Here is a 13618-nt window from a genome sequence, read left to right on the forward strand (position 1 = left end):
TTTTTTTTTTTTTTTGAAGAGTTGAAGGGGTTTTTCACAGTGAGGGCCTGCCTTAATTGGAAGTGTCAAGAGAGAGTTTTAGACTAAATTAGAGAAATTAGTCTCCAGGACCAGATGACAATTGCTCACAGGTTCCATGGGAGCTCAGAAATGAAATCGGTACACTGTGATAGGAAAACCATCTCCGGAGTTGTTCTTTGTACCAGGAAGATGGGTGGCTTTGATCTGCGGGGCTGGCTTCTGGAAGGGGGTGTGGGAACAGGGAAGCTGCACACCAGGAAGGCTCACTTCTACACTGAGGGAATGACGAGTTGAGAAATAGTCACAGACCAGGAACACTGGGAGGAATCCACCTGATTCTGGAGAGCAAAGTCACCCCTTGCCAGTCGAGCAGAGGGCTCGGTTGTTGCCGTTGTGATTATGTGCATTGCAAAAGAAAAATGGGGGAAATTTAATCCTGAGACTGGGTTTCTAAGTGGAGGCCAAATACGGATACTGTTGTAATTCACTCGCTGTTTTTTGAACAGGTTGCTAAAAATAAGGTAAAAAATCAGTGTTAGGAATTGTACAAGTCTCCTGAGCTTGCTACATGTGAAAATCCTGATTTTGAGAGCTGTTTAGACAACCAGAGGATGGGAGAAAACAATATTATCAAATAACAGCAGCAGGAGCACAGTGCACAGTCTGTACATCACCCGCTTCAGACAAATGGGTTTGGACCGGTGTGGAAGAGGGTACGGTTTATCGCCAATTGATTTATTTATTTTTTATATACAGTAAATTGCTATGCTAGGGGATCCGGCATCTTTGCGATATGATGATGAATTCTTTGGTCTCTGGCAGACAATTAACAATAGCGGGTGCTCCAGAGTCAATAAAATGCAATGCACTTAATGCTCTGATACTCAGAAGAATGATGCAAAGCTTTAAGGGGGGCAGGTGATTTTTAATTTACTCAGAATTGTGCTGGTAAAGATCCCTGGAAATCTAAAAAAAAAGAATAAATTATCGATTTTGTGGGATGCAAAATTAATTTCTAAAAAAAAAAGCTAGAATTTTGCTGCTACTTAATGAAGTAAAATGTGGGATAATTGTTAGAAACCGGGTTTAAAATCATTACAGGAGAAAAATGTAAGAGAGGCAGCGTGTGTTGAGCAGCGTGTGAGTGAGTAAGCGTTTTGCAGCGGTGACATTTATTTCCAGAGGGCAAAATGCTGTGACGACACCTTCACGCTTTCGTTTCTGTTAGACACTTGGAAATGTGAAACGAAACGGGAGCCGCTGATGCGTAGTTTGGCCTCCTGTAGGCTGAGGTGAGTGTTGCGGGGCGATACCGATGCTCTCAGAAGCGCGTTTGCCGTGACTTCCTTTGTGGATGCGCCAGCACAAAGCCCCACGTGAGGAGAGTCGCGTGGGGAGCCATCGCTTGCATCCGTTGTGGGGTGGATTGCTGCTGTTGGCTGTTGGGAGGGTGCAGCATCCTCTTAGTCTCTTACAATAATATTTTTGAGACCAATAATGTATCGCTGTGAAATTTTCCTCCCATCAGAGCTGGTGGAAGGACCATTCTTCTGAGTGACAGTTGTTGCTCCTGCCTCTCCTTCCTCAGCCAAGTTCTGTAATGCAAAATACTAGGGGAGTGAAAGGTCATTAATTTCAGTGGCTTGATAAAACTGAACAAACTTGGGGGGGGCGTTTTGTTTTTCTAAACAGGATTTTGGTTGTTAGAGTTGTATGCACGCAAACGTAACAGGCAGATAATGCGTGTGTTAAAACGTCTGTCCAACTTACATAGTTTACTGCTTTTCTTACTGCATCTGTATTTCTTTGATCTTTTACAAACTCCCCTTTATATTCTTCTGACTAAATAATAAATGTGGGGATTTTTACCCTGTTGTAAATATTTTATGAAGAATTTAGAAGTTGAAGTCATAGAAGACTTTTGAAAACATGCTGAAGAAACTTCTTGCTATGCAGAGCAGAGGCAGTTTGAAGAAAATTGTTTACTTCAGCACAGCGTTTTCTTTTATTAGATATTTGTCATATACTTTTAAGATAGAAAAAAGTGCAAATATTCTGGGTAAAATACAGTGTGTTGAATATGACCAATTTTAACGGTGCGTGAGAAAAGCTGGTATTTTACTGATGAACAACAGAGGGTGAAAAGCTCTACTGATTCTGGGAGTGACTGTTTCTGGAGACATGATTTTACTGGTATTAGAGGAAGAGCAGCTCTGAATATGCCCCTGTTGTTAACCCATTTGATTATTTCTTCGTTCCTACTGACCTCATACCTCCGATACAAATCTGGCATTGGTCCCTCATTTGGAGGCCAGTAAGCTCAGCAGTGTATCTCAGAGCTTGCCCCCCCCAAATGCTACTCCAGAACTAGTAGGATCTGGATTTGCTGATGCAGACTAGCCCTCTGAATTCCTGTAAAGCCTTGTTAGATAGTGTGTATGGCTTCCTTGGTGTCTCTCAGCAGATAAATGAGACTTGAGGAACATGAATAGTGATCTCGGTTTATTTTTCAAGACCTTCTGTGGCCCTTGTGGAGATTTTTTTTTTTCTTCAGTTGGCAGAAGGTACCTTCTCCAACATCAGTGAAATGGAAATTAGAAGAACGCTGAAAAAACTCTGTGTGAGGGTGGGAGGTGAGGGAGTGGAAAACCTGGCAGAGTAACTTCTTTGGTGTGTAAGTTCTTCACGTAAGAGTACGTGCTGGAGTTCGTGACACAAAGAACACAGTGTCTGGTCTTTGTAACTTCCCATGCCAGAACCTCGAGGTCTGAGCTGGTATTTCTGCAAAGTTAGAGACCGATTCAGCTTTTTAAGTGAGCCGGGAAGCTCAACTCTACGTGTAGAGTGGTGTAAGTACTTCTTGGACACGTACGCTGTGGTGGCATCGTCCAGAAAATGAACCAACTGGCAATCAAGGGAGTCTCTGTAACTTCAGTGTTTCCCGCACGGGGGGAGTATTTCAGCTGAAGCAGCTTTCTCCGTCATTGATTGCGGCGTTTGCAGCCTGTGTGTGCTTTGCCCACAGGAAGAGAAACGCTGTGCTTTAATTTCTTGCTGATTTCGAACAATGGGGTTTATGAAGCAGCAGCTCTTCCCGGGGCTGCCTCTGTTTCTTGTAGTAAGGTTTGGCTTTGATTTATAAACTATTGATTGTACGCCGAGCTTTTGTTTTCTCTGCTTTTGTAGTTGCATAGACATAACCAGGGTACTGCACTTCAATAAAGCTTTTTGGTTTTTTGCTCAAGGAGAAAGTCCTTGATTGTAAGTATCGGTGCATTTCAGTTTGATTTAAAGCTCTCAAAAATGTTACAAATTATTATATACGTAATGCTTGCCCTTTGCTTCAGGCAAAAATCTGTGCAATTGTTTTTTCTCAGTAAAAATAATTGGCTGTCAATCAAGATTTTTTTGTGTGTCTTGTTGTGAGTGTTAAATTACTTCCCTTTTTATGCCTGGCTTACACATACTCCTGTAGCAACCAAAATTTGTGCCCTTGGCTTAGAACAGTGGTTTGAAAGATGTCTTGGAGCATAGTACGGGATTGGGTAAAAAAAAAAAATTGTACAGCCCCATCTGTGAAGAAAACCCTCACACTGTTGAGACCGAGACACATTTCAAGCAGAAAACGCCTCCAAGCTTAGGGAATATTTATGGGAAACGCAGCCATACCTTTTCCCTTTCCTAAGCACTAAAATCTTGGTTAAATACATGTTTTTCAGGACTGTTTTAAAGGAGATCTTCTCTTGCCCTCTAAGCATCAAGTTGGTCACTCCTTAGTTTTTCCACATACTTGCAACTAAATGTATAAAACCAAACTGAGTAATTCATTACAGAGAAATATTGATTTTTGTCAGCACTAGAATTTTTAGTCATGAAATTAATACGAACTGTGCTGTTATGGTTCCCATTGGAGGAGCTTCCTCCCCTCATAGTTTAATAACCTACATTTCATTATTTGTTATAAATCAACAGATATTTCAGTTACAGGTCCCTTGTGACCGCTTAATTACGTGAGTTTCTGTAATCCTGCATTTACAGAGATGCCAGTGTGTTTATATTCCGGTTATTTTGAAAGGCTAGTGTTTCATAGTCTCTTTCCTTTGAGCAGAAATGTTTGGTTTTGAGAATAAACTCTTGCTTTTAAAGCACCAATTCTCCTTTGATGTATTTAAATCACTGGAGTCACACATCAGAAGCAGGTTTAATCTGTAATTCAGGTGATGGCGCATCAGTGCAGCTCTGCAGGGGCGGGGTGAGGAGAGAGCTGTCTGTCTGTCCAGCAGCGGAGCCCAGGAGGTAAATCCGTGTGTACCTCTGAGGAAAGGGGCTTTGGGGGTAGAGCTTTGGATTCATTTGGAAATGTGGTGAGGGAAGGAGGATTTGCAGTAGCAGAGTCTAAGAAAGTGACTGGCTTTTCCTGAGAGAATTTCTGGGTTAGTCCGTACCCATTTTCTACTACTAAACAGAAGCCAGCAGTCTGACCATCTCCTGGGAGCATTGCAGGCTGTAGCTGCAAACGGGGCGGCTTTTGGCTCCGGGTTCCACCAGCCCATCCATCGTACTGTACCACAGCACTGCTGGAATCCGTGGAGGACACCGGCATGAAGCAGTGCAGTGCTGTCAAGAACTAGATCCGTGGTATTCGAAGGTACTTCAAACTACCTGATGCAAGCCTGGGTCCTATTGGTAGTGCTTTATAAAGCTGAGTTTTAAGTACACCAACCCAGAATGTGTCTCTAACTTTGCAGAATTGTTCCCAGAATAAAAAGCTTCTGGATTAAGTTAAGAACATTAGCTGTGAGATAATATTTGAAGTGTTGTAATAGCGTTAACAAAGACACGATCGTCATTTAAATACTGGGGTTACTACAGCAAGAGCATCTGCCAGTGCCTTTGCAAGGTCTGCCTTAAGGATGTGTGTTTGAACGGGGAGCTGGAGCTACTGTCAATATTTTCCTCTCCCTTTGGTTTGTAATTCAAAAAACCTGCTTCTTCCTTGCTGCTCCACTTGCCCGCAGAAGATTGCAAAGCCTCTCAGTTAAATGTGGTGCGCAGCCTGTGCTCCCGATACCCAACGTGCCAGGAGAAAATGGGGTTAAATACAGCGTGTCTTAACAATTTACAGCTTTACAAAGTGAGAAGGAATTTGGGCTAATCCCGGTGTATTATTTTTTTCATTTATCCACACTCTGACGTGTCAGGCGGTTCCAGCTGGTGGTGGACACTGACCTGGCACTGACTGACAGTGCTTGTGTCAGCAGCAGAAAGGGACACTTCCCCGAAGAGCCACTAGCGTGGAGTCAATAGCGTCTGAACAGAGCAGCAGTCGTTCGGTTTGTGAAGCGCCTTCACCTGAGCGTGAAATTGTTAACAGGTTAGGATGGAGCCTGCTACGACGAGCAAGGCTCTGGTCTGGGGCGAGCGAGCCACGGCTCACCCTGGTGCTGACCGATCCTGCCTCTCTTTAGCAAACCCAGTGCCTGACACCTAGTTTTTAGACAGAGGCGAGCGTCGAGTGTGGTGGCGTTTTTCTGGTTCCATCAGCAGCTTCACTGTGATCAGCACAAAGCCTCCACATGTTGGTCTTCACGACACTTACAGTGTCGAGTAAGAAATAGGCAGGTGTCAGTGCAATTCTTTTCCCATTATCAGAAGTGTTTGCAAACATGAAAAAAAAAAACCCAACCCAATAACAGCAGTGTTTCTGCTGTGCTGGAATTCTTTATTTTTAGAATGAGTTTTTCCCCGGAACTTGGGATACTTTTTTATGCAAGTAACTGATTTTTTTATGTATATATAGTGCTGTCACAGGTTGTAGAAAGGTAATGGTTATTTTTTAAAGATAGGATATAGATCTGTCTTCTAGTGTTAATTTATTCATCTCCAAAAAACCTGAGTTGAGGCAGGTGGGGTATGTCACTCGGTTAATATGGAGCCCATTTAGTCTCCACATTGTTGCAAACGCTTGTTTAAAGCAAAAAAAGTGCTGAAATAGGATTTTATTCTTGCACCTCACTTACTTAAACATGAAAGTATGTTATTCTAAGCTCCTAATTTTATAGAAATTTGATTTTATAGCGATAAAAAGCTGAAGAGAAAAAACCTTTAAGAGATCCTGGTAAGGTGTTAGTTAGAAGAATGCAACTGCAGTTGGAATAATTGGACTGTGAAATATTTATCTTCCTGATTTTTGATACAAGTGACTTACTCATAACTGTTTCTGAGCCTCTTAGCGCTTGAATGCTGAGGTGTCCCATCACCCTGTCTCTCCCTGAAAACTCTGTGTTTGCTTTGGGTTGGTTTTGATGGCTTTGGGGTTTTTTTCCATTTATGGTTCATTCCCTGCTGTCTAATTCTCCCTGAAAGTTGATGGCGGCAGCTGCTGCTGGATCGATACTCCTCCACACAGATTAAAGCGATGCATGTTCCTCGAAGGCTCCCCAGTGCAAGCAGCGTGTTTGCACTAGCGTGGCTTCTTGACAGCACCGGGAGCGCACAGAATACTGATAGACACCCTGCCGGTTAAAGACAGCATGAGGCACGGCTGTGACTGTTGAGAGGAACCTAGAAAAAAGGGCATAGTTCTAATTTCCTAGCCTTGTACATGTGGGGATGGCCTCTTTAAACCTGCTTCTCCAACAGATTGTGGGCTGCTTTCCAGCCTTTTTTAAAACTCAGTGTTACCTTACTGTGGCAGGTTGCCAACGTTGCTGTTGACTTCGCAGGTGAGGTTCTAGCTCCACCTGCCCCAGCCCTTGAGGAAGGAATCCCAGTGATGCCTCTGGGGGAGGAAGCGTACAGGGCTATCTAGGTTTTGTTTCACTTAGTAAAATACAGAATAATTACAGCTATGGAGCTTTGTGGTTGTAGCTCAGAGAAACAGGTGTCCTTACAACACGGCCAGTTAAGAGTTAACTCTCAAAAAACCAGGATCACAGACTGGTTTAGGTTGGAAAAGCCCTTTCAGCTCCTCCACTGCCCCCATTCCCCAGCACTGGCAGGTCCCCCCTGCCCCCGTCCCTCAGCAGCACCTGCACATGGCTGGGAAACCCCTCCAGGGATGGGGACCCCACCACTGCCCTGGGCAGCCTGGGCCAGCCTGGGACAACCCCAATGGGGGAGAAATGGTTCCTAATATTTCCTGATTTCCTAAATATTTTGGATAAAAAGCAGAGAGACTTCTCTCAAACACGTTTGTGTTTCTATATTCCTTAAGCTGCCTTTGTGTGGGATTGCATGCCACGAGCCTGTCACCCAAAACATTGGCTGCAATTAATTACATATTTATTATGCAGACTGGTGCAGATTAATTAATACAAGCCTCTGGGGAAAAAAAAATTAAGTATGCATCTGTAAACTGTGGAACTTAGAGTTCAATAAATTGTTCTTTGACAGAATTAGTCCTTAGTGGGGCACCTATTGAGTATTCTTTGCTGCTTTTGTACTTGTTGGCAGTCGGTGAAATGCAGCCACTCGAACAAGAAAGTGAAATCCAGGGTGCGATTCATTCACTCCGCAGGAGTTCTGCTGGCTGCAGACCCGCATTACCATGTTACACAGAACCGTAATAGCTGAGCCCCATCAGTTGGGACTTACGTGATATGAATAAATCCTGTCAGTTGTGGTTCCCACTCTTCTGGCCTTTCCCCAAAAGGGACGTTTTTTGTGCAGGTTTTTTTTTTTGTTGCGTGCTTTATTTGCACACATTATGTCTCTAAGGAAATATCTATAATTACATTATGTTCCCTCCTTGGAAGTAATGCTGGGGGAAGGAAGTGCTCAGGAGTATGTGCAGATTCTCCCTCTTTCCTCTGTCCCCTGCCCCTTATCTGTGCTTTGTTTGACCAACCTCTGAGAAGGCAGCAGCTCCTGCCCGGGTGTCTGGGCAGATCCTTTGGAAGATCCTTTTGGAAGCAGGGATCAGCACTGTTGACTGCTTTCCTTTCTGTAGACCATGGTTACAATCTTCTTGCACCAAGCCCTCTGAACACCCTGAAGGCAAAGTCCAAGACCTTCAAACTCAGGTTGCCTCAAACTTGTACCTCCTGAATTCCAGTACTGAAACTTTCTCGGTACCCTGAGGTTGGACTTCACATCACTCATCCCGCTCGCAGGAATCATCCAGCAGAAGTCACGTGGACGTGAGATTTTCTCAGTGATGCTGGGATTAAACCAGAACTGACTTTTCCCTCTAACTACATGATTTTCCTCACACCAGGCAGGTTGAGTTGCCTACCAATGTTGGGCAGCGTTTTGTCTTTGCGTGAAACCTATGTCTTGCTTCCAAGGCAAGAGTGTGGAGAGTAGCCTTTTGGCTTCAGCTGACAAGCTCTGACAATTCCTTTCGCCGTTTGACTCCTGGCAGAAACTAGAGCAGCCTTTGGCAGGTAGTGTGTGAGGTTCGTCATCTGTTGCAGCCGTCAGAGGGACGAGCATCGCTTTCTTTTCTGCCTGGTTCCCTATGGAAACGAAGCTTTTTTTCTGTCATACTCTCTCTCTGCCAGCCTGCCTGTCCCTATCCTATTAACTTTGTGAATCCATGGGCCAATTTTAGTCTTATTTAAGAGTGAGGCAGGTGGCTTTAATGATACTAAGGTTCTACCATGGTAATGGGTATTGGCAGCCAGGTAGAGGAGAGAGATGTAATTAATGCCTGTGCTGATGAAAAGGCTTTGGTGCGTGCTCAGCTTTTCTTAGCTTTCAGGCTTTATTAGCTCTGTTGTCAACAGAACGGCCTGGTTTTATTTTGGGCAAGCACTATTGTAGTGCTTTAATAGGTGGCTTCACTTCTGTTGCCTTGCTGTCATGCCTCAGAGTCCTAATGAGGGTTTAAAATGCCAGTGGTGAGTGTGCAGGCTGGTACTACTGAACATCAGCGTTACTGATTCGGGGGGATAAGAGAGCTGTGCGAGGATAAAAATCTCTGCTTTCACTGCTCCTCCTGACCTCGGTTCCTTAGCTGGTCTCATCGTACAGGATGATCAGAATCTGCTGCCCGGGGTCTCCAGCCTGAAGCAAAGATTGCATCACATTGGGCTTCTAACACTTCCTGTCTGTGCCAGAAATCTTCCTTGTAGCATCTAGCTCTCACCTTCACCGGCTTCTCTCCTGGGACCTGGGGTTCCCACCTTCCTGTTTACACCAGGAAGCCGGTTTGGCTTGCTTAATTCAGACATTTCTTCTCTTACATGCTAGTCGCTTAACCTTTTCACCTTTAGCATTCTGTAAAACTGTGGAAAACCAAGTCAGTTTTGCCAGCTGGACAAAAATCATAAAGAAGATTATTTCCTTGTAACTCCAAAAAGGGTTTACTTGGGTTTGAGCAGCTGGCCTAGGGTAGCCAAACCTTTGTGCAGGGGCCAAACGGCAGAAACACACATTGGTTTGAAGTTTTAATTTATAAAAGGTCTGTATCGGGAATATAGTTAAATGTGATGCATGTGCGCGTTCAGAAATGATGTGCTTTAGATCACTGCCTTAATTGCCTTTTAGAGTTGAGCTTTAGAATTGACCTGTCAGGCTTCCATAAAATAGGCTGCTTTTGAGTTATGAATCCGAGGCAGGAATGGCAAAGATGATGTATCGCCCCGTAACGTGAGGCTTTTTAACATTCCAGGCTTGGCTCATAATGCTGCTGACAGATGATTTTGCTGTAGTTCCTGCATATGTATTCAATAAGTGTATATTTCTTTTCCTGTAGCAAGATGTTTAAGCGTTAATTTAAGTGTAAGTCAGCACGTCATGACTTCGTCTTCCTGCAGTCTGGTCTTGTGGTATCTTTTAAGGTTTGTTTAGACCTTTATGTTACTCTAGTCTTACCAAGTGGTTCTTATCAGCAATGGGCAATAATAAAGTAGAGCCACCATTAATTCTGAGAAATGGAAAAAATGAATATACGTATGTGCACATAGTTCTGTAAGCTTTTATTTAACATGTTTTTCATTAATCCTAGTTTTTTTTTTTGCTCTTAATCTCTTAGTTGTACGTGCTAGAAGCTGTGTGATGAGTTTGCAGGCTTCTCTCCTTACACCACTGTTCCTTCTGGATGTTTTGTATGACTCTTATCAGGGATTATATTGCCTAATTAGTAAAATACCAGAAGCACTGTAAAATGGGACAGAGCAAATTACTGAATACTGCATACAGACAGTTTATTTTATTTTTTAATAAACAAACTCTTCTGCAGGAATACAGAAAAGCTTTGAGGGAGTCTGCAAACGCTTTCATGATCGGTTGGCAGTTGGCTTAGTGTTATTTCTTACTAGTAAAACACCCCATTCTCTCTGAAATGAGGTATGTGATTGACCTTCCTGTTTAGATTTAGAAAACGCATTTCTGACATTTATTTCACACCTGCAGAAGTTATTTTAAGAGCATAACATGGAGATGTGGAAAGAGGAGCGAGGCAGAGGGGAGGTTTCCCACTGAAACGTCGTTCACAGTGGTGTTCTTTTGCTTTTCGTTCCAGTGAGATGAAGCAGAAGCTGGATGAGGAGGGTAGCAAGTGCAGCATCCTTTCCAAGCAGCAGAAGTTCAACGAGCGCTGCTGCATTCGCTGCTGTTCCCCGTTCACCTTCCTCATCAACAGCAAGCGCCAGTGCCAGGACTGCAAGTACAACATCTGCAAGAGCTGCAGCTCTTACCAGAAGAAGGAGAAGGCTTGGATTTGCAGCGTCTGCCAGCAAGCAAGGTAAAGACCTGGGCAGAGCAGCTGTGACCTGGCCTGAGCTCTGTCTGGTGTTCGTCAGTCCTTCGCCCTGGTGGGACAGGACATGAAGGACCCGTTGATGTAGATTGGTTCCTGAGGGGTGGCGTGCCTGGGGTTTTGGAGGTTAATCTGTTCCGGGAGTGGTTGGTTACCTGTTGCGTTTTCCATCGCTGAAGCGATGAAGCAGTGAGCAGGGCTGGGATCTCTGGCAGTGCCTGGGTTGCTGAGGGAAGCCAGGCACAGATGGTGGTGAGGCAGTGAAACGTTCTGCAACGAGCCCTGCTGATGGGCGGGGAGTGGAAGGGAGAGTGTTGGAGAATAGATTGTCCAGCTGTGACTGTGGTTTGGAGCGCAGTTCTACATGCCAGCTCATCGGTGGGGATGCTTCGGGCTTGCTTTGGCAGATAACCAGCGAAAACAGCGGGTGACCTGTTGTTGTTACGAACATCTGCTGAAAAGGTGCTGCCAGGCTTCTGTTTGTGGAGGGTATCAGGGATTTACTGACTCACCCTTTTGAAGCTACAGAGCCACAACACTTAAAGACAGTTCCAGGGGAAAATTCAAGCAAACACAACAGCAAAGGGCTTGTTCCCTGGGCAGTGACTGTGACAGTCCTTCTTGTCCGCTTTGCAGGCCAGGTTCCAAAAGCAGCAGGAGCTGTGGTGGCATAGCACTGACTCGGAAAAGGAGGATGAATGAAATAACTCAGAGAATCACAGACTGGGTTGGGCTGGAAGGGGCCTTCAAAGCTCACCCAGTCCAGCTCCCTGCAGGGAGCAGGGACATCTGCACCCAGAGCTCAGAGCCCCAAGGTCCAGCCTGACCTGGGACGGTTCCAGGGATGGGGCTTCTGCCACCTCTCTGGGCAGCCTGGGCCAGGGTCTCACCACCCTCAGCGTAAACAGTTTCTTCCTTCTCTCTAGTCCGAATCCACTCTTTTAGTTGAACCCACCAGCCCTTGTCCTGTCACAACAGCCCCTGCTTTGAACCCACAGGAGATTGTATTCTCCAGGGCACCTGCTCTCTCTCTGCCTTTTGCCTTGGAAAACCTACACACATCCGCTTTCCGCCAGTGAGGAGGCAGAACAACAGGATTATGTTTTCCAGCAGCACGGAGAGCCGTGCAGCCTGTGCTGTTTTCCTGTTCTAGTCATTCAACCGTTTCATATTACACCTCTTTCTTCCACTTCCCCTGAATTCACCCGTACGGGCAGCAGAACAGGCAGCCAGGGTCATGAGTGCTGATGAACTGCGTTTAAAATAGTTTTTGCTGACTCCGCAAAAAAAAAAAATCTCAGAAGGATTGGATTTCAGAAGAAAAATCTGTAGCTGTACTATAAAAATGCTGTTTCTGACCCTTGCAGTCAGGGCTTTTCTCCCAATCCTGTGCAGCTCTCAGTCACTCACCTGTAACTCTGTTAAAAACATTTTCTGTGACACCTCAGACACAGCTTGAGTTATTTATCGGTGAATAAGTGAACTAAGCCACACTGCTGCTAATCTTTTTATGATCTGGTTTATCGCTTGGACTTAGAAATCCCTGTAGAGGGATCAGGGGCTGGCCTTCCGCAGGGGCTGCGGAGGTGGTTTGGTTTGCGGGGGGTTTTTTCGGTCGGACTCGGTCTAAAGGCACAGTTTCTTTGCCCTCTGGATTCAGGCTTTTGGTGTCAGGCAGGGGGGTCTTTGCTCATTTATGGTGGCTTCCATTTTCTTTTCCAGTCCCCTTGGAGGCACATCCCAGAACACCCCTGTAGTGATACTCTGCTTTCCAGTTCGACGCTTGTACTACAATAAATCAGTGTAAGCCATTAAAATGCCCATTTTGGCAGTTTTTCCAAACCAATCACATTTTACCTCTGGACTGTAGGAGGAGTATAGAGAGTCCCGTCCAAAACAAGGCACACGAACACCTGGCTGTCCACCTCAGCTTTTCAAGACTAACGTGGGTGAATCCCCCTGCATTCTTGGTTCCCTCCTTTTGGTCTCACCATCTGCGTGTCAGAAGATTTCTGTCTCTGTTTTGAGTGGGAGCATGGACACCTTCACATCCATCTGCTGTGTGATTCGCTCAGTTGTTCTCAAAACCCCTGCTCAGATGATGAGGGTCCATCACCTGGTGGCCTCTTGCTTAGCTCCTTTGAGCCAGGCTCTGAGTAAGGTGGCATCACCTCCTCCGCTGGAGGAAGTCATTACTCTTCTTCATAAGAACTGTTTTGGCCCTTTGCTGATGGCAATTACGAAGAGACAGAGAGCCAGGCACTGCTCCTCTCCATAATGATGTCAACTTATAAAAACTACAGCCATGCTGCGTGCGCTCAGCCTCCGTGCGAAGCAGCATCCTGCGTGGCTCAAAACGGGTCCCAAAATTGTCACACTGACAGCTTGCAGCACAGATTTATCTCAATGTTTTGCTTTTCATACTTCAAATTTGACTGCTGCTTTAAAAGCAAGAGAATATCATTTGTCTTCGAGACTCTCAATCTAGAGTTGTTTCTTTAATGTTCTTTGCATTTTCTGTTGAGTTTGTTACGGTGCCCAGTTGAAAGGTGGGGTTCTAACTAGACTCTCACAAGTTACGTCGGCACCACGTGTAATTGCCTTTCTGGAACTTGAAAATTAATTCAAATAAGATTAATTAGATATCCATTAGATTTTTTTAATCTGAGTCACTTTTTAAGTGAGACTTGAGGAAAATTTATTAAGGTCTAGTCTACCTGCAGTGCCCGGTACGCTTGTCTCTGACTAGCATGGACTGGGATTGACGCTGATGTAAAAATGGAGCAGCGCTTCTGGTAACACAGCAATAAAAATCTACACTCAGCAGGCAGACAGAACACCCTTCAAACAGGCTGGGGCTTCGCCCGCCCCCGGGAAGAAACTTTGTTTTTT

At 44.9% G+C, this 13618-nt stretch overlaps 1 protein-coding gene across 1 annotated transcript in view; it reads left to right on the forward strand.

Annotated features, from left to right (window-relative positions):
- Positions 1-13618, forward strand: part of MYRIP (myosin VIIA and Rab interacting protein) — a 113211-nt gene that overhangs the window by 33683 nt on the left and 65910 nt on the right. The window contains exon 2 of the mRNA XM_010137514.1: positions 10490-10711. Within this exon, the coding sequence (XP_010135816.1) occupies positions 10490-10711 (222 nt within the window). The remainder of the gene's footprint in view (positions 1-10489; positions 10712-13618) is intronic.

The sequence above is a fragment of the Buceros rhinoceros genome, unplaced genomic scaffold (assembly GCF_000710305.1).
Source record: "Buceros rhinoceros silvestris isolate BGI_N320 unplaced genomic scaffold, ASM71030v1 scaffold6216, whole genome shotgun sequence".
In the NCBI taxonomy this organism is placed as follows: Eukaryota; Metazoa; Chordata; class Aves; order Bucerotiformes; family Bucerotidae; genus Buceros; species Buceros rhinoceros.